The 24,814-nt window shown below is 40.0% G+C and overlaps 1 protein-coding gene across 1 annotated transcript in view; it reads left to right on the forward strand.

Annotated features, from left to right (window-relative positions):
- Positions 1 to 24,814, forward strand: part of LOC122646431 (PH, RCC1 and FYVE domains-containing protein 1-like) — a 69,217-nt gene that overhangs the window by 15,080 nt on the left and 29,323 nt on the right. Inside the window, exons 3-5 of the mRNA XM_043839980.1 lie at positions 19,538 to 19,627; positions 19,780 to 19,866; positions 19,995 to 20,096. Coding sequence (XP_043695915.1) covers positions 19,538 to 19,627; positions 19,780 to 19,866; positions 19,995 to 20,096 — 279 coding nt within the window. The remainder of the gene's footprint in view (positions 1 to 19,537; positions 19,628 to 19,779; positions 19,867 to 19,994; positions 20,097 to 24,814) is intronic.

Below are 24,814 nucleotides of genomic sequence, written 5' to 3' on the forward strand. Positions count from 1 at the left end.
CTTCTTTTATTGTTCCCCCTATGGTGTTTAGCTGTGTTTGTTATGTTAGGGATACTAGATCCCCTGGTAAACTTTAGCCCCATGGTCTCCGCTGCATTTTATTAGGTTACTCTGCCACCCAAAAGGGGTACAAGTGCTATTATCCTCCTGCCTGACGTACTATGGTAAGTATGGATTTTGTCTTTCATGGGAGTCTTTTCTATTATCCGTCCCCACCTCTTCAGGGGGAGAGTTCTAGTGAAGATGTGTTGACCATAGACCACCCCCATTCGGTATGTGGATGATGAGTCTGCTCCTGGTCCTCCCTCTTCTTTAGGGGGAGATGTTCCTCCCTTTTCTTCAGGGGGAGATGTTCCTACACAGGGAGAGATTACAGAAATTCCTGCTCAGGGGGAGATCGCTCCAGTCCAGAAAACCATTGGTGAACTTCAGCGGAGGATTGATGAATCTAATTTTAAGGTCTATACAAAGAGCAGAACCAGACATAAGCAGTTTCAATCCACTACAACACAGGTACCCATCCAGTTGCCAACCCCGGATCCATAACCTACTTCTCCACCTGGTAATACTTCTTCTCTTGACCTACCTATTGCTATTCGCAAAGGTGTTAGAGCTTGCACTGAACACCCTATTTCTCATGCTGTTTCTTATGATTCCCTTTCCCCATCTTGCATGCTTTTGTTTCTTCTCTTTCTTCTGTTCGTATTCCTCAAAATTGACAGGAAGCTCTATCAGATGGAAAGTGGAAGGCAACAATGATGGAAGAAATGGAAGCCTTGAAGAAAAATGTCACATGGGAGCTTGTGGTTCTTCCACCAGCGAAAAGGCCTGTTGGATGCAAGTGGGTGTTTGTAGTGAAACAGAATGTGGATGGCACTGTGGATAGATATAAGGCACGACTCGTGGCAAATGGGTTCACTCAGACATATGGGATTGATTACCAGGAGACCTTTGCCCCTGTTGCAAATCTGAATGTTGTCCGAGTTTTGATATCTTGAGCAGTCAATCTTGGATGGGATTTTCAACAGCTGGATGTGAAGAATGCTTTTCTCAATGGGACGATTCTGTCCATCAGCTTGTAATTTTTTTTTATAAATTCAAGAGCTTGCTTGATCTAAGAGATCATTCAAGCATTCCATAATTTTCTGTTTTGTTAACACATTCTTCTTCTCTCCATCTTCAACACCAACCGAGCTTCATCCTTGCTGTGTTTTGTGACTGCAACTACTGCAATCGATCAGTGTTGAAGCCTGGAATTATTATTCCATCAAGTCTCGACTGCTGTTGTTGATTATCTGCAGAAGAAGGATCAAACCACCCTGTGGCAGACCTGTTTCTGCTCTGCTGCCTGTAATATTCGAATCAGCCTTTCTCTGAAGTTTGAGCTCTGTTCCAGTAGGGCTTTGGAGGGTTGAATCAGATACACAAGAGGGCCACTCGATCCTAATTCCAGCCCAGTCAGCTGGCTGGTTTGGCCTATAGGTCTTAACCTTTTAATTTGGTGTTGCTTCTATCTCCCAACTCCACCATCAGAATTGAGTGGAACTTTCAGCAGTGCTTTCCCTCCATACAAGCTTCAATCGATCCAAGTTTGGTTGAAAACCCTAACCTTCTATTTCTGTCCTAGTTGCTATTTTTGATTTTTGTGGGTTTATTTGGGGTTAGGTTAACCCTAATCTTGCCTTACATTATTTGGTGAAGAAGGACATGCTTAGCTTAGGCCTTGCTCCTTGTATGACTTCAAATAGTGTTGAGTGGAGAGTGGGTGACCCCATTTAGTTGGGCTATGATGTTGTGACGCTGGTGTTAATACACTCCCTTCTTGAGGCCTGAGGCCCAATTATGCTGCAGTTCGTTGCTAAGTTGGGTCGATACCCTAGAGTTTGTGTCTTTGTTGCGTGCTCCTTCCATTTTCTATATTATTTGTTTCCTCTGGGATCCATGTAGCAGACCCCATTTAGTTGGGATAAGGCTGAGTTGTTGTTTGTTTGTTTGTACAATTTAATCATCAAGAATTAGATCCTACTGAACAATTGCTAAAATTGTCAACCCATGAGTCATGACAAATAACAATAGAAGCAGTAAAAACAGTGGAAATAGCTAAAAAAAAAAAACATATCTTGGAGGAACTAACGATTCGTATTTGTTCAATGATAAAAATAATCAACAAATGCAATTGACTCTTTACCATGACTCTGCCCCTAAAATTGACTAAATCTCATCTAACTCCTTCTGAGTTCAAATTTAAATCCAAGTAAAATAGAACTTGTCTTCATAAAACAAAACAAGTAAAATAAAACTCCTACTATGATGCCGCTTACTATTTTAGCAATTGCGTTGAGGGCTTCACCTTGTTCCCCCAACAAAGAAAAATAGCTACTCAGAAAGAAGACTCTAAACTCCTTAATTGAATAAAAAATTCCAGAATAGAAATATTGCTACAGCTTGACGTTGTCTTTCAAGCGGCCGTAAGTTTCTCTATATAGATCAGGTTCCGAAGTTCCTAACCTTGGTAAAAGGTAATAAATAAACCTTCAATTGACACAAAAATCCCATTGGCCCACTAATGGTGATGGAAATATTTTTATATAATACCAGAAAAAATTGATTTGGTTTCTCCATTCTATGTAACTAGACATTAAGGGTGGGCCAGTGGGTTCCTATTCTTAAAGTCAATGGCAAAGGAGATTGACGATCATATTGTCGAAACTTTTTGCGGATCTTGTTGCCTAAAACTTATTATTGGATGGAAATACTAACACTTTTACTAGCTTTAGCGGTCCATCATTTCTCTAGGGGAGAGAAGTTTCACCTCATATGGCACATGTTCTTCGAACCTGATCAAGTATAGAACTATAAGCTGGTGTGCAATTACTAAGAAAATCGGGAAACAACTATTATCTGAGTTCTTGGTTGGCTGGAATTTGAATAAGGGCATGGCCAGACTATACTAGGGTCCAAATCTTGCAAAAGAACCCTTTGCTTTATTAAAAAAGGGTATTCATACATATGGTGTGAAGTGAGTTGACAGATTTCCATGTTCCTACTGTGTTCTCATGGGATGTCTGTTTTAGCTTCTATTGCCAAGAAGGGGTGGAAAGAGTTGCCAAAGTGGTGGTTCATGAAATAGTGTCTTCATGGAGATGATGAGAACAAATTTACGTCTGAGCGCTGTGGATGATCTTGACATGCAAATGAGGAAAGTGTTGTTAGAGTTCATGTAGTAAGGGTATGATGGGTACTTTCTTAAATAAGCTTGTATTTTTACCTCCCTAGGTATTCTTATGTTAGTGTGGGGGATGTTGATGTAATCTTAAATGTTATTAGTTATATAAGTGTTTCTTGCGTATCTTTCTCTTCTTCTTCCTCTCTTTCTTTTCATCCTCTTTTCTCTCTTGTAATTTTTCCTTCATTACTTTGAACTTGGTATCAAAGCTGGTTTGAGAGTAGATCAACATCTTGTCTCTCCGTTGTGCTTCTTGGTTTCGAAGTAAAGGGTTCCAATTGAGGTTGCATCATGTAAGAAGAATGGTTTGAGGTGTTCTCTCATCAACTAGAAGACTTAATGGTGAATACTTGAAGCTATGAGGACAGACTGAAGAATAAGAAGAAAAACAGGGGGTGTCTTTGTCTCTCATCAAACATCTGTTGGAGGTGGGACCTAGCCCATTGGAATCTCCCTAGGGATTCTGTGAAGGTAGTCTATATGAGCTCACAACTCAATTTTCTACATCCCTGTTGCACTGCCAGCTTCTGGTTTTTGGCTGTTCTCTTTCTTGAATGCTATATTTGAGGTAAGCCATTGTCTCTTGCTGGTGAGTTACGCTATTTGGAGTTTATGAGTTGTAATAGGATGGACTCATACAGTCATTCAATTGAAGTTTCCCAAGTTTTGTGACTTTTTTGTTGGCTGGAATTGTTGTTTGAGTGTTGGAAGGAGTGTCTGGATAGAGTGTATTCCCATCTGGTTTGGGTATCCAACCAGCTTCCCAAGTGTGCTCTCACGTAATGTTAGAGGTCAGTGGACCAATGGAAGCCTCAGCTGGTGGTTCAAGTAGTCTAACCCCAGTCCGATTGCCTCGAAAATCCAAATACCCAAATGTCCATTGTTAAGTTGGACAACACTAACTACTTGGACTGGTCTCACTCTGTGAAACTATCCTTGCAAAGTCTTGGGAAGTTGGGTTACATCACAGGTGCTATTCATGCTTCACAATCTAGTGATCCAACATTTCAGAAATGGGAGATGGAGAACTCAACTGTTATGACGTGGTTAATTTTTTCTATGAAACCTGAGATTGGTGGGAGGTTTATGCGGAAGGAAACAACCAAGGGTAGCTGGGATAGTGTTGCTAAGACTTTTGACCTAGAGGGTAACTCGGCTAAGGAGACTCTTGCAGAAGATTATCTCCATGAAGCAAGGAGATAGGACTATCGCTCTTAGTTGTCAAGGCATCGTTTAGGTGTCCAAGCACCTTGGTCGTCTTGGGCGCCTAGCCAGGCGCCTTGGACGCCTTGGTCGGTTAGTTGGTGTCGCCTTGATTTTGGACCTCTCCAACGCCTTGGGTCACCTAAATGCCGTGACAACTATGCTATCGCTGAGTAATATAACACAATTGTTGGTCTCTGGAAAGAGTGTGTCCACTATAGGGATCTCCATCTCTCCAATCCCGAGGATGAGGCAATTTATAGAACATTTGAGAAGGAGCGTGTCTTGATTCTCCTTAGTGCGCTAAACCCGGATTATGAACCACCCAGGTGCAAATCTTGGGTAAGGTACCCCTTCCATATTTAGATGAAGAATCTGGCTACTTATAAAGTGAAGTAACTAGAAGGGTGGGCATGGAAACAACCCCATTCCTTGAGAGATCTGCCCTTGCCTCTAGCTCATAGAGTAGTTGGTGTTGTGGAGGAAGAGGCCAAGGTCCAATCCTAAGCTGTGGGGTGGACAAAGATAGACTCAGATGTGACCATTGTAGCAAACCTAGTCACACTATGAAAACTTGCTTGGACCTTCATGGACGTCCTTGTAGACCTGCACCTGTTAGTATGCGCGGTGGCAGGAGAGGGGAAGCTAGAGCTTACGCTATGATGGTGGAACCTAAGCCCGTAGGGCATCCTTCTGGATTACAAGTAGACAACTACTCCTTCACAAGGGAAGATCTTGCAGTTTTTTCGAAGGGTTATGTCACAGTTGGATGGCTCTCCTTCTCCAGCAACCTTGTTAAAGTCTTCGGCCTCAGCCTTGCAGGCTTCTACCTCTTCTACTTTCTCCTCTTAGTCATTGATTCCGGAGCGCTACTAATTGTTGTACCCAAATGGCCACTGAGGAGGGGGTGAATTAGTGGTGACTAAAACCAATCCCAATTTGCTTGTTTCTCAACTCATTTGTTGGCGTCACTATCACTCAAGCTCATTCTCATACATAGACACATACAGCTATCCCAACCGAGGCTATCACTAACCACTCAACAGTCAACATACATCCCATCCTGCAACAGATAACATAAATGCAAGCATCCACAATATTCACACAGCTACAAGACAAGTTTTACGTGGTTTGGCACTGTGCCTACATCCACAGTGCAAATGGTAGCTTGGGCTACAACCCAAATCCTACCTGAATATAATGCACAATACAATGTTCAGCAGATATAACTATAGGGAGCTACAACCCTTGATTTACACAGCTACAAGTGGGGGCGCTACAACACCAAAGTTTAGGTAGCTACAACCACCAGGAAACTACAACCCTTGTGTTTAGTACCCACCGGACACCGCAGTACAATAACAGTGTGGGCTTATAAGATTTGCCCCAGTTACAAGCTCAATTACACTGTATATGTGTTTTGACCATCAAGATTACCAACACAAGCTCACCACTCAACTGATCTTCCTGGTTGACAGCGTTGACAACAATGACAACAACAACGCAATGCAAGCTGTGCTCAACACTGATCACATGACTGGTATGTCTCAGTGTTATGGCTCGTATTCTGTTTACTTAGGTAGGGATAAGGTTAGAATTGTTGATGGTTTACTTTCCTCTATCTTTGGTAAGGGTAGTGTACATGTTACTTTTTCTATATCTCATCTGTTCTTCATTTTCTAAACTATGCTCCTAACTCCTCTCCGTGAGTTAAACAAATCCGTAAATTGTTGTATCACCTTTTTTCCTTCTCATTGTTTTTTTCTAGATTTGGTGACGAAGAGGATTATTGGCAGAGGACGTGAGGAGAAAGAGCTCTATCTTCTTAATCCCAGAGCATCTTTTTTAAAAGGTGTCCAGTCATGTTTGTGGGCAAAGTGACAATAGTATAACTGATACTATGATCCTTTAGCATCAATATTTGTGACATCCCTCTTTTGTTATGAAAAAATAATTGCTTACTTATTTTCATCAATTTCTAATGCCCATGTATTTCAATATGAACCATGTTTGTTTGCTAAACAATGTTATTCTCATTATATTTATCATGGTAATCGGTCTACTAGTCCCTTTCATACTGTGCATTCTGATGTTTGTAGTCCTGCTCCCACCACTTCTTTATTTGGTTATCGCTAGTTTGTTCCTTCGTTGATGATTACTCCTATGCCATGTGGGTTTCCTTGTTGAAGCACCAAGTGATATTTATGATGCCTTCAAAAAATTTTACCTGATGATTTGCACCTAGTTTGATAGTAGATTCAAGATTGTTTGCTCTGATAGAGGAGGAGAGTATGTATGGGGGGATCCATAACTTTTTTTATCGATAATGGTATTGTCCATCAACTTGCTTGTGACTCACCCTAACAGAATGGGTAAGCTGAGTGGAAAAATCACCATTTATTTGAAGTCACTAGGAGCCTGCTGTTTGGTATGCATGTCCATAAGGGTTTTTGGTCTGATGCTTTCCTTACTACTAATCGCATGCCTTTTAGTATCCTTGGTTTTAGATCTCCTTTAAAAATCCTATCTTCTCTTATTTTCGCTTTCTCCCTTCCTCCCAAAGTGTTTGGGTGTGTGTGCTATGTGCATGTTAATAAGTTTTCCCAAACTAAACTTGATTCTAAAACTCTTAAATGTATTTTCCTTGGTTATGCCCCTTCTAGGAAAGGCTATAAGTGATACCACCCAACCTCCAGGAAGTGATTTATCTTAAAAGATGTCACCTTTTAGAGTCTGTACCATTCTTTACTCCCCCATATGCCACCTCTTCAGGGGGAGAATAATGGAAGTGAAGAGGCCGATGTTGTTGTACACCCCTTTCAACCTTTGCCTATTCCTTCCTTTCTTTTTGATGTGGGCAAGCACAAGGGTGTGGATGTTGCTGATGATATATTAGACCATATAGGGGCAGCTGGTACTGAAGGGGAATCTAGCATTGAGAAGATTGACGACGAGAAGGAGCTACTTGTATACATACGAAGGAAAGGAAGATCTATCAAGAATCTTATTCGGATCCTCATCCTAAGCCTCACCTTTTCGAGTTAGGTAATACTCTGTCCCTTCCTGTTGAGTTAGATCTTCTCATTGTTGTTTGGAAAGGAACAAGAGCTTGTACAAATCCCATAGCGAAGTTTGTTTTCTATATGCTGGAAGTGAAGAATGGATTCATCCATTGTGACTTGGAAGAGGAAGTATATATGCAGACCCCTCCAGGCTTCAAGTGTCCCTCAACTAAAAGGAAAGTGTGTAATCTTAAGAAAGCTCTATATGGCCTCAAACAATCCCCGAAGTCTTGGTTTTAGAGGTTTAGACAAGCTATACTGAAGAATGGTTACACTTAGAGTCAGGCGGACCATACTCTATTTACCCGAAGAGCTAATGATACCATCACAACTCTAATCGTCTATGTAGATGACATTGTGGTGATGGGAAATGGCCGGGAAGAGATAAAGAGACTTAAGTCTTAATTAGCTCGACAATTTGAGATTAAGGACCTTGGACCCTTGAAATATTTCTTGGTAATTGAAGTGTCAAGTTCACAAAAGGGGATAAATATTTGTCAGAGGAAGTTTGTGTTGGATTTTTTGAAGGAGACTGGATTGTTGGGCTATAAATGGGTAGACTCACCTATCGATCAAAATCATAATTTAGGTGAAGACCATAGAAAGCCCCTATGACAAAACTCAGCAATCAGAGCTTGTGAAGAAGAAGGAAGAAAAGAGAACCGAGAGAAAGGAAGAGAGAACAATAAGATGGAGGAAGGAGAGAGTGAGTCTATCGTGGTCAAGTCGCATACCTTTATAATATCAAGTAGTTGACTCTTAGTAGGAAACCTACTATGAGTCTAAGTCTAATTATAAAGTAGTCTAAAGCCTAATTACAAAAATAATATATAACAAGATAAAAGAAACCTACTATAACTCAACATTACCCCACGAATCAGCAAGGGGAAACTCCCCCTCACGATACACTTTATCAGCTCCTAATCGATGCAGGGAAGTACCAAAGATTAGTAGGGAAGTTGATCTATCTTGCACTGACTTGCAACTGGATTTAAGGTTTACACATTGATAAACATCTACTGGTGACAAATACTAAAGTTCAGTATTGTTATTAAAAGTTATATTACATCAAAAGATTGTATTATCACATTGTTTATCTAAACATCATAAATTCTCATGACCTGTCTCTAAGGTTAGTGCGCCACGTGCACTCACAGCCTCTAAAGTCTGGAGTAGGACGCACCTCTCCTCTGAACTCATCATCTGAAAAAGAAGTATACAACGGGGATGAGCTAACAACTTAGTAAGGAAAACATAATACAATACAAACAAGTGCTCATGGGCTTCAATTATAGTGTACAAATACAACATTTTACTGTTATGTCAGGTGTTAGTCAATATTGTGAAATACCGATAGTGCACTAAATAGAAGAGGTTAGCCTGTCCTCGTGTCATCTATTCAACCTTTTATCCCAGTACTGCAGCTTGGGAGAGGAATGACACAGCTTGTACTTGTACTCGTATTCTCATAGTCCTGAAGGATAGCTCGTATTCTCATAGTCCCAAAGGATAACTCGTAATCCCGAAGGATGGCTCGTTGTCCCGAAGGATAGCTTGTAGTCCTGAAAGATAACTCGTAGTCTCGAAGGGTAACTTGTAGTCCCAAAGGATAGCTCGTAAGAAACCTCATCCAATACATAACCCCCTATTGGAAAGGGATGGTATTCACAGGGTCATGTTCTCATAGTACTACTATTATCAATCTCATTCACTTGATTCACATATCTCGTACACTTGTTCACATAACTCGTACTCTTGTTCACATATCTCGTACACATATTTACATTTCTCATTCACATGTTCACATTTCTTGTACACAAACATATACTCATACAACTTGTCATATAACCCCTTAACATATACTTAACATCATATCTTTCACCTCATAATTATATCATTTTAAATGTGTCATGTCAAATATTTCAATACACCTCATATAGCAACACATGTACAATTCTCTCACATTCATTAATCATGCATATAAGTCAAACATTCTGTTGAATGTTCACGGATTACCCGTTGATCTGTGACCTAGACCCGGATACATTAAAGTGTCTAGGTTCATTATGCATATGTTGCAGATGTGATTTGACTAGGATTTTATTTCCTTTATTGTAATGATCTCTGATTATAAATAAAGTAGTTGTGGGCACATTGTTCATAAGCCATTATTCAAGGATTTCAACATGGCATCAGAGCCAATCCGAGAATATGGGATCTAAAAATTTCTTTCCTCTTTTTGTTTTTTCTCTCTTCTCTCCATCATGAAGTCACCCTAGCAGTAGGCAGCAGCACCTCCGCTAGTCTTCCGCTAGCAGTCCACACCACTGCCAGCCTTCCGCTAGCCCCTCAACCCACCTCCAGCCCTCTGCCAGCCCTCCGCCAGCTCTCCGCCAGCCTTTCCCTACTTTTTTCACACCACCACCTCCCTCCCGCGGCTCTCTCTCTCTCTCTCTCTTTTTTTCTTGTGAGAGGACTTCTTGCCTCCTTGCGATCCTTTTAGACCCTCCCTTGGTGGTGAGTTGTCTCCCACCAATGGCTCTTTTTTCCCCTAAAATTTTTCCCCTATGCAGTAAACAAATCTGCGATTTTTTTTCCATTATTATTATTTTTTTACCAGTCATCATGCCTGACAACTCAGACGTTACGTCTACTTCCTCTGACCCTGACGGCACATCGCAGCGTGACTTTGTTCCTTTTCCAGCCAGTCCTATAAAGTTAAATGGGGTCAATTACCTCCTTTGGTCTCGTTCATGCTTGCTTGCAATCGGTTCCCGTGGTCTCTCTGGCTACATCACTGGAACCTCTGTCAGGCCTGCTGAAATTGGTTTTGCCCAAGATCGGTGGGAGAATTTTAATTTTCTGGTTATGTCCTATTTGGTGAATTCCATGGAGCAAGAGATTGCCGGACGTTATCTTCTTCTCGATTCAGCGGCTAAGATATGGAAAACAGCCAAGGACACATATTCTCAAGTTGGGAATGCCGTTCAGTCCTATGAACTTCATCAAAAGATTCACTCTACCAAGCAGTTAGAGTTGTCCCTTTCACAATATTATAACACCATGTGTAATCTGTGGCAACAGTTGGATTTTTTGGGCACCTTTACTATAACTAGTGCTATTGATGCAATGGCTTACAGAAAATGGGAAGACGGTCTTCGTGTTTTTTATTTTTTGGCCGGGCTCAATATTGAATTTGATCCGATCCGGTTTAATATTTTGAATCGTGATCCTCTACCTACTCTTGAGCAGGCATATGTAATTCTTTCTGCCGAGGACAGTCGACGTATAGCCATGGTTAATCCTGTCCCTCAGGAACGATCGGTTTTTATTTCTGGTTCATAGTCTTCTGTCCGTGGCAATACTTACCGTTATGTTCCTAGTGATCGGCCATCTGGGGATCGTCCTCCTATTAAATGTGATCATTGTGGAAAGGAGTAGCACACAAAGAATCGTTGTTGGAAGCTACATGGTCGCCCTGCCGATACTCGGGGGCGGGGCAGGGGTGGTTCCAATCGGTCTACTGGCACACGTGCAAATCAGGCATCCATTGAAGAAGAATCTGCACAGTCTTTTTCTCAAGTTATGGCTGAGCTCAATCATCTCAGGGATATGGTGACTCGTTTGGACACGTCTTCTTCGGGATCTACATCCTTTTCATTGGCTGCCTCTGCTGTTTCTATGCCTTCTACTACTCCTACCACTCCTTCTCCAGGTATTTCATTTGGTGGGAACTGCTCCTCTGTCATTCCCGATTCTTAGGTGATTGACTCTGGAGCAACCGACCATATGACAGGTTCTTCATCTCTTTTTTTCAAGTATTTTCCTTTATCTGGTCATACTAAAGTCCGTGTTGCTGACGGATCTCTTTCTTCTATCTCAGGAAAGGGATCTGTATAGTGCACATCTTCTCTTTACCTTTCCTCTGTCTTGCATGTTCCAAATTTCTCCACTAATTTACTTTCAATTAGTAGTATAATCAGAGATTTAAATTGCAGAGTGACTTTTTTTCCCAACCATTGCTTGTTTCAGGACTTGGAGACGGGTCCTATGATTGCATGTGGTAAAGTAGTTGGTGGTCTTTATGTATTTGATGGTGAGCCGGCGGCCTTGACATCTCAGTTTTCTTCTACTGAATCTGATTTGGCAATTTTGGAGTTGAATAATTTGCATAAACGTTTGGGCCATCCCCCTAGGGGGGTTTTATTTGATCTTTTTCCCAGTTTGGTTAAACGATGTAATAAATTTAACCTTTCTTGTGATGCTTGCATTTTAGCCAAGCAAACTCGGACGGTTTATCCTATTTCTGATAGTAGAAGTTTATCACCTTTTAATTTGATTCATTCTGACGTTTGGGGCCCTGCCCAGTGTGTTTCTACTTCTGGCTTTCGGTGGTTTGTCACCTTCATTGATTGTTATAGTTGGACCACTTGGGTCTACTTGATGCATAATAAGAGTGATGTTTTCCGCTGTTTTACCCTATTTCATGAGATGGTTCAGACCCAGTTCGATGCCAAGATACAAATTCTTCGGTCTGATAATGGCAAAGAATACATGGATGGTGCATTTCGGTCATACTTGGAAACTCATGGGATTATCCATCAGACCTCTTGTGTGGATACACCTGCTCAGAATGGGGTCGTGGAATGCAAGAACAGGCATTTATTTGAGATGGCTCGATCTTTGATGTTTGATATGGCCGTTCCCCCTCGTTTCTGGGGTGATGCGGTCCTCACAACTACTTATCTTATTAATCGACTTCCCTCAAGAGTCTTAGGAGGACGGCTCCTCGACTTTTGTTGTACCACCAAAAAATTTTTGGTTGTGCGGTGTTTGCCCGAAACCACCATGTTCATGGCAAGTTCGACCCAAAGGGACTTAGGTACATTTTTCTTGGCTACTCGGCTACTTAGAAGGGCTACAAATGCTACCATCCTCCAACCAGAAAAATATTTATTACCATGGATGGATGTTGTGTTTCGTGAATCCGAGGCCTACTTTTCATCACCCTGGAACCTTTGCAAGGGGAGATCTAAGTGCAGATTCAGAGGTCTCGCTGATTGTTCCTCTGGATGTTCATGTACCTGTTATAGAGGATTCTTTTGTGGAATTGGAGGATGGGATTACAAGTCAAGAACAAGAAATGGGACAGATTGAGCAACAACCAGTTCGGGAGGAGAAAGATTTGAAGAATTATTCTCAGGAGACGTTTTTTCCTCATGGACCATTGTACAAAGAGACCACTACCACACTACCTACTCAATCTGCACCCGTTCCGAGTTCTCCCACTCATTCTCCTAGTAAGCCTCCTTATGATCCTAGTCTGGATTTACCTATTGCTGTTCGGAGGCCAAAACGAAGTTGTACTTAACATCCAATTTCTAATTTTGTATCTTACAACTCCCTTAGTCGTTTTCATACCTTTGTGTCTTCATTATCCTCTGTTACTATTCCTAACAATTGGCAAGAAGCAATTGCAGAGCAAAAATGGAAGGATGCGATGCATGAAGAAATGCGTGCCTTAGAGAAAAATCAGACCTGGGATTTGGTAATTCCTCCATCAGGAAAGAGACCCGTTGGCTATAAATGGGTATTTGTTGTGAAGCATAAATCTGATGGTTCAGTTGAAAGGTATAAAGCAAGGTTGGTTGCCAAAGGGTTCACTCAAACCCATGGAATCGACTATCAAGAAACCTTTGCTCCTGTGGCAAAGATGAATATAGTGAGAGTCATCATTTCCTGTGCTGTGATTCAAGGTTGGGATCTTCAACAACTTGATGTGAAAAATGCCTTCTTACATGGAGAGTTGGAAGAAGATGTCTACATGGAGATACCTCCGGGTTTTGCCTCACCAAACACTCAGGGAAAGGTGTGCAAATTGAAGAAAGCCTTGTAATGCTTAAAACAGTCTCCCCGGGCCTGATTCCGTCGTTTCCATAGAGCTATGGTTGCTAATGGATATCAGCAAAGCAATGCTGACCACACACTATTTGTTAAAAGGGTGGGACGGCATATCACTATTTTGATTGTCTATGTAGATGATATAGTGATCACCGGAAGTGATAAACAAGAAATTCAGCCGGTTGAAGACCTATTTGGGTACCGAATTTGAGGTCAAGGACCTGGGCAGGTTGCGGTATTTCTTGGGAATAGAGGTTGCCTACTCTGCTAAAGGTATCTCTTTCTCAGAGAAAGTATACTCTCGATTTATTGAAGGACACTGGGATGCTTGGGTGTAAACCAACCGATACACCTCTAGAACCTAACACATACTTGAAGAGTAAGGATGGTGACCCTATTGATAAGGGCAGTTATCAGAGGTTGGTTGGGAGATTGATATACTTGTCTCATACCTGACCAGATATTGCATTTGCAGTAAGTGTAGTCAGCCAGTTTATGCATGATCCTCACTCTTCTCACTTGGAGGCAGCATACCGAATCCTAAGGTACCTAAAGTCCTCTCCTGGTAAAGGAGTCCTATATTCCTCACATAGTCATCTCTGGGTAGAAACTTATACTGATGCGGATTGAGCAGGCAGCCTTGATGATAGAAGGTCCACCTTTGGATATTGCACCTATGTTGGAGGAAATTTGACTACTTGGAGAAGCAAGAAGCCGACCGTGGTTGCTCGGTCAAGTACTGAACCTGAGTTTAGAGCCGTGGCACAAGGCATTTGCGAACTTCTTTAGCTCAAAGGACTTGTCCAAGATCTTGGATTGTCAGTTGACCTTCCAATGAGACTCTATTGCGATAATAAGTCCTCAATCAGCATTGCCCATAATCCAGTCCAACATGATCGCACCAAGCATGTTGAGATTGATCGGCACTTTATCAAGGAAAAGCTAGAGCAAGGGGTGACCTGTGTTCCGTTTGTTCAGTCTAGTGATCAAGTGGCTGATATTCTTACCAAGGGAATTGGTAGTGTTGAAGTATTGTTCATGTGACACTGTTCACATGAACAGTGATTTGGTTGATATATGTATCTTCTATTTTCCTAGTCCTAGTTGGAGTCCTAATTTCTAATTATGTCAAGTCCTAATTCTACTATGAGTTGTTAGTCTTAGTTTCAGTTTGAGTTGCTAGTTCTAGTTCTTTTCCTATTGTAACTTGGAATCCTATCATGATTAGGAGTTCCCCTTTCTATTTGTAATTTCCCCTCTATTTATAATAGAGGGGCTTTCCTATCAATGAAAACAACAAGTTATTATTCTCTCATTCTCTCTTTTTTCTCTTCTCTCAAGTTACTGGTTACAGGTCCTAGGTTTTCTACATGGTATCAGAGCTAGGCAATCAGTGACTGATTCTCTCCAAGATTGCCATTTTGAGAGTCGGTTCGGGTTTCTGGTTTGAAGAAGAAAACCTTAGTTCATAGAAAAAGAACTAGGGTTTCATGTACTCAATTCATTTATTCGATTATGAAAACTCTACATCAGATTTCGAATCTGATTTCTGCTCTTCAGATGAGTTGCAGATTAAATACTGATTTGTTGATCAATTAATGAAGAACCTGGTTCTGGGCTGTAGTTGCTTCTGAAGAACCTGCTTTCGTTGAAGGTGCAATCCCTTTTTCTCGATTTGACGGTGATCGAGGGGCTGGAGTTCAGGACCTGCCCTATTTTTGCTCAGTTTCTCTTTGCTTATCATGAGGAAGATCTCTGATTTTCTGGTTTTTGTCTTGCTGAGTGTTGTTTGGCTTAGTTGTTGGATGGGCTCTTGTTCTCTGATGTTGGCTATTGATTTCTGGTGGTATTGATTCTTTGCTGGTATTTTGTTGCTGCTGGTTCGAATGAAGCTGTTCTTCCACGGAGTCAAATATTTATCGCTGCTGTTCCCCTACCGCCAGATTGGAGTTGCAGGTTTTCTGTTTAATCTTCGACCTTCTATTTGGAGTTGCGTGGAAATCTTCCTTTGCTGGAATCATATCTTTTCTGGTTTTACTGTGAGGTTGAAGTTGCAGCTTTTGTTCTGCCTCCTCCTTTCCCTGCTTTCTAATCTGAGTTTTTAGAGATTACATTAATTTTCTCCATGAGCTGCTGCTGTTTCTGATCGAAGAATCAGTTGGCTGCTGGTTCTCGTTTTCCTCTGTGGCTTGTTTTCCTCTTGTGGTTGGTTCTTTCTCCCATCGTGAGGTTGAACTGTTGAGGACAGCGTTATTTTGTTTTGGCTGGTTGCGTGAGGAAGACATCCAATATTTCAAAGTGGGTTTCCTTTTATGAGTTGGTTTCCTTTTTGGTTACTCTACTTTATTCCTAGCGTTTTATTTTATTCTTTAAGTTCCCTTTATGCCCTTATCATCTTTTCTTATCTACCTTTGTCCTTATTTTACTGCTGATTCCAACATTACCCTTTTGCCTTGGGTGGTATTTGTAAGTAGATTTCATCTAAATTATCTACCTAAGAGCCCCTTGCAATTCTGGTTATTTATAAGATTGCCACTCTCCATAGCCATTATTTTACTTATTGCATCCCATTGCTTTTTGTTTAACAAAAAGGCCCTTGCAAAATTTTGGTTATTTACGGAACTGCCATTACCTTTTAATACATTCCCCTATTTGACTACCCAATTGACCCTTGAAAATTCTGGTTTATTACCAGTTTACCCTTTGGCTTGGATTGTATTTAAAAGTGGATTTCCACCAAATTACAGTCATGCCATCCTTTTTTCCAACACCGTTCCCTTTCAATAATTCTAATTCCTTTCATATCCCAAAACATATCTTTGGCATTTACCCATAACACCTTTGGAAACTTCTGCTAAATTACAATTTTGCCATTCCTTCCTTTTTAATTACCCATAGCACTTTTAGAAAATTCTGGAATATTATTTTTTTGCCCTATCTTTTACATTATCTCTGTTATGTCCCCGTGTACTACACGTGAGGGGGGGATTATGTACGAGTACACTGCGGACATTGTAGAAGCGGAACTTGCATGAGCGCAGTGCGCGAGCATAGGCGATCGAGTTTTCACCATTGCCAATGGGTATCTACTTGGTTATTGGGTTGAGTCTGCCGTAAGGGGGAGATTGAAGTATTGAAATATTGAAGATATTTGGTTATTGCCTATTTAAGGACTTTCGATTGGGTTGATACAGTTTTTTTCCGCTGCCTGATTCAGTTTGTTTTCGCTACTTACTGCTCTAGTTATTTCACTTCAAGATTCTAAGTCACTATGACAATCTAAGATTCATCACTGGATAGCTATTGAAGATCGTTGAAAGCTGCCTTTTTTGGAAGACATTCCAATCCCAGTTTGCTGATCATGTCTGTCCAAGTTTTGAAGATCTATTTTTTCAAGTTCTTGAAGGTTTATTTGGGAGTTACATTCATCTGTCAAGCTGGATTCTGCTGCAACATAGTTTCTTCTCATTTTGTTCAAGTTGGGCATTAATACCTTGTATGCGCCAACTTGAGGGGGAGTGTTTGCATTATTATGGAGTTCTTTTTTTTTCCTTTTAGCTCAAGTTGGATCTTCTTTCTTTACTTATTTGTATAATCCAGCTTGAGGGGGAGTGTTGAAGTACTGTTCATGTGACACTGTTCACGTGAACAGTGATTTGGTTGATATGTGTATCTTCTATTTTCCTAGTCCTAGTTGGAGACCTAGTTTCTAATTATGTCAAGTCCTAATTCTACTGTGAGTTGTTAGTCTTAGTTTCAGTTTGAGTTGTTAATTCTAGTTCTTTTCCTATTGTAACTTGGAATCCTATCATGATTAGGAATTCCTAATTTGATTAGGAGTTCCCCTTTCTATTTGTAATTTCCCCCTATCAATGAAAACAGCAAGTTATTATTCTCTTATTCTCTCTTTTTTCTCTTCTCTCAAGTTACTGGTTACAGGTCCTAGGTTTTCTACAGGTAGTAAATTATTTTGTTCTATTGTTAGCAAGTTGGGCATGTTTGACATGTATGCACCAACTTAAAGGGGGAGTGTTGAATGTTCACGGATTACCCGTTGATCCGTGACCTGGACCCAGATACATTAAAGTATCCAGGTTCATTATGCACATGTTGCACATATGATTTGACTAGGTTTTATTTCCTTTATTGTAATGATCTCTGATTATAAATAAAGAGGCTGTGGGCACATTGTTCATAAGCCATTATTCAAGGATTTCAACACATTCAATAATCCATATCATGCTCATACACTATATTACACATCATAAAACACAAAGCCATGCTCATACATTTCGATATACATCATATAGTAATACTAGTATGATTCCCTCACCTTGCTTGTAATAATGATTCACAGATTCAATCTGTTTATTGTAACACTTAAGTCTTTCAAGTCCTAAAATATCAAGCCAAAGTATCATGTCAATACATTTTACAATCATATAATACCTACCATAGTACATATAAATATACCTTAGTATATTAAATTACAATATATTCATGACCTGATTGCAGGGTGTTACATTATGTTGTTGGGGTAGTGAGTCAGTTTATGAATGCTCTCAAGAGTGGGTATTTGGATGTTGTGTATTCCATCCTCAGGTATTTGAAATGCAACTCAGGAAAATGGATGTTGTACATCAGACACTACCATTTGAGAATTGAAGACTACATTGATGCTGATTGGGCAGGACTGTTTCTGACAAAAGGTCTACATCAGGACATTGCACATTTTGGTGGTGGTAACCTGGTTATATGTTGATGCAAAAAAAGTCAATTGTGGCAAGAAGCCAAGATGAAATGCAAAGGCACAATTTAGAGCCATGGCTCATGGATTATGTGAACTTCTGTGGTTGAAAAGGTTAGTTCAAGAATTGGGGTTTGATACTAAGGGCTCCATGCGATTATATTGTGACAAGGATAATGTATGTATAGCTCACAATCCTATGCAACACGAATGTACAAAGCACATTGAGGTTGATAATCATTTCATTTGGGTAGATTATGTAGGATATTGGGTTTACCTGTTTAAGTTGATGTTAATTTCCTAGTTTAAGATTTACTGTTTCTTAGGAATTTTATTTTCTTATTAATATGCATGTAACTCTACATTGGAGGATAGAATGAGAATGAATTGAAGTTGAGTTTGTGTGGTCTGAGACTGTGGCGAGTTTCTTCCCTTTCTCCTCTCTTCTCTCTTATCTTCCCTCTTTTTCCCATCCCAGCAAAACCCCCTCTTCTTTTCTTTTTCTTTATGCTGTTATTGTGTGGGGCTCTGTTTTGGGATTTGGGAAACATTTGCAGCCCAAGAGAACCATAGTGCCTCTCTCTTTGTTAACCCTCTTTATTTCAGATTTGGTATGTTGCTTCTTAGCCTAAGGGTTACCCTTCCTGTGGAGTCTTGTGATCAGTATCCGTGTGGAGTGTGAGAGTTACATCAACTATCAGACCTGGTATCCATTACTCCGCCTGAATCTGTATCAGAATTTTCTAAACAAATCTCTGGCTGCTGGTTCAAGGTATTGTGGATTGGAATCGATAGAGCATTGAGATATTGACTCTTCCCTGAAATTTCGAGTCAATACAAGCCTATTTGGTAGAACATCCCGTCGTATGCTGGTTTACCGCTCTCTTCCTATCACAAGAAATTACAGTTTTGCCACTAACTTGCTTGCTTGAGTTGATATTAATTCGGTGGGTCCATAAGTGATCCGAATCCGGTTTTGGAACCCCTGATTGCACTTGTATCTTTCTCTTCTCCTTCTTCTTCTTCTTCATCTCTCTCTTTCCATCCTCTTTCCTCTCTTGTTATTTTTCCTTCATTACTTTGAACTAGTGTTGGGATTAATATGGTCGCATATAGGTTGCTCCCAGTGTTCCTACTCATGGAAGAAGTGGTCATTTATATGTTGGTGTATGGTTCTAGCACTCACTTTGTACTTTGTTAGCTTAGTTGGGTATTCCTATTTGTATCTATATCTTGAGAAATTAGGTTTCTTATATACATGCATGATTCATTAATAGCTCCCACCTGTGTGGTTGAATCTGATTTATTCATTACGAAATCTGCCATCTTCAACCGGTTTGGTGTGGTATTTAGTTATTCATTTATTGGCACATTATGCGTAATGGATTCTAATCACAGGATGAAACAACACTGATCTGGTACTCACATGGAGAAGAAAGGAATCTTAAATTATCTTCCGTTTCTCGTATTATCCCTGGACAGAGAACCGTAAGTTGAGCCTGCTTTTGCACTCTTTATTTTTAATCTTATGTTTCCATGTACTTCGACTTGAGATGGATTGCTAATTAATGTTTTCATTTTAGTCATTACTGGTTTACAATTTGTAATAATAGATGACATTCATTTGTTGATTTCAACAGGCTGTATTTCGGAGATATTTTCGACCTGAGAAGGATTATTTATCATTCTCTCTTCTATATAAGAATGATGAAAGAACTCTTGATCTGGTTTGTGAAACAAATCCATTAATGTTCATTTTCAGTTGTATGCCCAATGTTGAATTTATTAGTTTGATCCCCGCAAGATTTAGTTTGCTATAATATAATGATTACTTTGAACTGTTTGTATACCGCAGATTTGCAAAGATAAAGATGAGACAGAAACATGGTTTGCTGGCCTTAAGGCATTAATTTCTAAAAGCCAATGTAATAGACATACTAGGAGTGAAAGTTCTGATGTGAGTTCTCTTCCCTCTCTAAATTTATTGTCATTTTATTTCTTGTTCTATTTCATATGTTCTACTGCATCATTTGGCAAGATATTGCTATCTCCTGTTGTTCACTTATGCCATTGGTAAGTGGAATGTCAATTCCTGTTGGGAACCATGAAAGCTTATATATTAAATGAATCTCAGAAAACAAAGTTTAATTTAGATATGTACCTGATTTTTTTTTTATTATTATTATTTTTTTTTGTCATGATGTTTCCTCTTTTATATCTGTAAGCATAAACAATAAAGAAAAGAGAAGAGAAAAAGAATGAGAATCTGGTAGCTTTGGAGTATCTCACATAATGTGTGAGCTCCACATTCCTTCACTATATATAATGACTTAAGAGACACAATAGGAAATAAGAAAACTGAAAATTGCCTAAACTACCCCTGAACATACCGAGACATATAACAGTCCCTACTAACACTTCCCCTCAAGTTGTAGCATAGATATTAATCATGCGCAACTTGTTACAAATATAATTCACTCCAGCACTCCCCAAAGTCTTTGTAAATAAATCTGCAAGTTGTTCTCCTGTACGAACATGACTAGTAGAGATGAGTCCCTGTTGCAGCTTCTCTCGAACAAAGTGACAATCTACTTCAATGTGTTTCGTTCTTTCATGAAACACAGGATTTGAAGCAATATGAACAACCGTTTGATTGCACCATAATTGCATGGGAGAATCATCCCTAAATCCAAGCTCACTCAACAGTTGTTTCACCTAAATCCACTCAGAAGTAACGTGTGCCATGGCTCGATATTCTGATTCTGCACTCGATCTAGCCACAACAGTCTGTTTCTTGTTCTTCCATGACACAAGATTTCCACCAATGAAAGTACAATAACCAGTAGATGATCTCCTATCAATGGGAGATCCAGCCTAGTCAGCATCCGAGAAACCTTTAACACGCCCATGTCCATGATCAGAGTAAAGTAATCCATGTCCAGGAGCCTTCTTGAGGTACCTTAAGATACGTATAACCATGGTTCAAAATTTCACGATATATCAGCATATTTCAGAAATCTCGACACTACTGAGACGAGATGGACCTACAAAATGAAAAAAGTTAAAACTTCGTCGAAATTTCGTGACATTTCGGTATATTTTGGTATGTCACCGAAATATCGCCGAAATGTTACAAACCCATCACGTGACTCTTTAACCCTTCGATTATAAAAGCAGAATCCCGCATATCTCGGTCGAAATTTCGACCGAGACCTTGGAGAGACTCTCTTTTGTTCCTTGTTTTTTGTCTTCCAAGCCTCTTCCAACGTGTTCTTCATCATTTTCGACGGATCGTCGCCGAAAACACGTCGTAAACACCTCCTAGCATATTTGTGAAGGCTTTGTCACTGTTTAAGGTAACTTTTTTTTCTCTCTAAAACTATTTTTTTGAAAATACTATGTTCAATACTTGTTGGATGGTGATGATATTATTATATGTTAGACACTGGAGGCCGATCTACAACCTCACGGTGTCAAATTTTTTTTTTCTATATGTATTTTATTTTTTTTATTTTTTGATTTACAAAATTGATTTTCCTACAACAAAAATAGGAAAAAAATTAGGGGTAATATAAATTGGATGGGGATCAATTAAATATATGTTAGACATCAATGGCCAATCTGCTGTCAATCAAGGGTGCAAACCCAAAACACCACTTTGAGTTCATTTTTTTGCAATATGAAGGTTTAAATGTGTTTATTTAGCTTAAATAAGGGTGTACATGAAGTATCAGGCCTTAATATAGCCAAAAACCCACCGAGATGAAGTGTCGAAATATGGAAAAAAAAAATACAATATTTCGCTGAAATTTCGACCAGCCCAAAATTGCGAGATGAGACGAGACGAAATTTCGAACTATGCAACATCCCAATGAGATGTACGAGGAGCATATAGAAACTGACTCACAAACTAACAGGAAAGGCAATGTTAGGTCAAGTCACAGTCAAATAGTTTAGTTTCCCAACAAGTCTTTGATCCTTCTCAGGATCATTAAGAACATCACCAACATCAGCTATAAGCATTAAATTAGGATCCATAGGAGTATCTAGAGGTTTGGATCCTAATAATCCTGTCTCTATAAGAAGATCACAAACATACTTTCGCTGTGAGAGCGAAACTCCTTTCCTAGATTGAGCTACTTCCACACCTAGTTTTGTGAACAGATGGATGGTGGAACAGTTTGTATATTCTGGTACATGACTGAGTAGTTATGTAAATTAATCTTTTTGTTATGTACAAAGCAGTAAGACTTGTAGCCACCAGTGTATGTAAATGGTCTATATTATAGTGCTTCCGCTATGTTTATGTGTGATCTGGGACTTTGTTAATTTGTTTATATGAATGTATATGATCTTAAGGGTCAACACTTGTGAGGGCGTTGTCTTGTACCCTATCCGGGTTGGGATGTTACATCATTATTACATTTATTCTATATACTTGCATTAGGCTCCAACTTGGCCCCCACTTTTTTCCTTGCTTCTAGCAATAATTCATCAATCCTAAGTTGAAGCTTGTAGTGGTACTTGGGATTGAGATAATCTACTAAGAATTACTTAAATAACTTGTCAATGCTTATGAATATGTAAATGAAATGTAAATTAACTTAAGTAGCTTAAACTAATCATATAAAATTCACTAGCTCTATGTAGTGGATACATTAAATGCTTCTCCCATCAGTCCTCAACGATTTTCAGGTATGCCTTCCCACCTCGAGGTAATGCTGTTCTCAGTTCTCACACGTTCCCTTCATCAATTTTATGGCAGCATACATATGTGGCAAGGTAGGCTTCTTCTCAAAGTCTACCATCCTCAATACTTTTACTGATGGCTCCAATATAAGAATGGCCTTTCTCAGGTCCTGTCAGAACTAGTTACTAGAGATGGTGGCTTGTGTTAGCCTATCCTATGGTGAACCCGACTCCCTCTAACTAAGCCGCTCCTCTAAAGCAAACATGTACCTCAGACAAGCCATCTCCACCTCAAATCTCTTCACTGCAACGTAGTTAGTGGCAAAACGAGTAATGTTGGGCCTCACCAAATCTCCATTGTACATCTCCCTCAACATCTGTAAAGTGTATCCATAGTTGTAGACAAATGTGATCACTTGTCTTTCCCGCTTAACCACATCTGCTACCATGGATCTCTTCCCCATGTCCTTAAGCATTAGGTCAATGCAATGGGTTGCACATGATGTCCAAAAGAGGTGGATCCTGTTGATGTGCCTGTTCATCAATCTCTCACTTGCCTTCTTAAAGTTTCTCTTGTTGTCCGTCACCACTTGGACAACGTTCTGTGGTCCTACCTCATCCACAACATCTTTTAGTAACTTGTAGATATACTTTACATCCTTTTTCTCCTTGGATGCATCCACAAACTTTAGAAAGATAGTCTTACCATCACAATAGACCATGAAGTTGATGGACTGGCTAAGGGGTCCAGTCCAACCATTACACATCATAGTCATGCCGTAGTTCTCTCATTTCCCTTTACTGTGTCAATGGCTCAATGTACTCGTCCAAATCCGTCTTTTGCCATAGAGTAGGCCACTTTCACTCCTGGGCCAGCCTTCCTTGTAGTATCAAGCATAGCCTGGTAGTATGGTCCCTGAGCAGCATTAGCTGGGATGCTATTAAAGAATAGCAACTTCGAAATGGCATCTCCAAGTTTCCCTTTCCAACCACCACAGACTTGCTTCATAGTTCTCTGTCTGGTATCCCGGGTCTTGAATATTAGAGGATCCTGCTGAAGCACCTCAATGGGATCATCATCATCATCTGGTACTGGTACTTGTGGTGGGGGTGCCCTCATACTTTGTGATCTCTTGAAAGGCAAATCCCCTTGCCTCTGCTTCTTCCTCCTCTCCCCTGCAGGCACTGCCTCTTGTGCAGCCGCTTTAGAGCCAGAGGAACCAGCTCCTTTCCCCATCTCTACGGCCCTAACCCTATCCATCTAATGTGAGACTCAGCTCACTGCCTGAGCCTGCTGGAACTGTCTCCTCTCTACCTCTGTCTCAAAATCATTAGGCATGTACTCACTACCAGAATCATCAGAGTTAGCTCTTGCTGTTGGTGGGTGTCTCTCTAACACTGCCTCCTCAAACTCCTGTCTTGCCCTTTGCATTTCGACCTTCTTCTGTCTTCCTCCCTTCAAGAGCTTAGCCATGGCCTGCTGTATTGTGCATTTGGCCACATCCTTGTAGCTACCAGCCAAATGCCACTTCTATCTAGTGGCCCCTCCTGAATTTATTATCTTGTGACAATAATTGCACCGAGACTTTTTCTTATTATTTCATAGAGGTACTCCATGCCTCCATGCTATATCTCCAGATCCACACTCAGCCATTGTGCAATCGTCTTACTTCTTACACTGTTACATAAAAAATGCATTCATTATTAGCTATTTACATCATTTTAAATTCCAAAAACAATTATATAGCTACCTTAACTCTTATATTCTTTTCATGATTAAAAATAATTTTATAATTTTTTAGAAATAATTATACCATAATTTATCAAAAATAATTGTGGAATGTGACATGGATCATCATTTGCGCACACCACAAGGTCTGCGTTCTGATTATGTATCATATTGAGTTGTACATTGTGCTATTAGTTTTCCTTTGGCAGTCTACTCTGTTGGAATATAATTTATTTTCCATTTTATCTACTAAACAT

Source organism: Telopea speciosissima, chromosome 11 (assembly GCF_018873765.1).
Source record: "Telopea speciosissima isolate NSW1024214 ecotype Mountain lineage chromosome 11, Tspe_v1, whole genome shotgun sequence".
Taxonomy (NCBI): domain Eukaryota; kingdom Viridiplantae; phylum Streptophyta; class Magnoliopsida; order Proteales; family Proteaceae; genus Telopea; species Telopea speciosissima.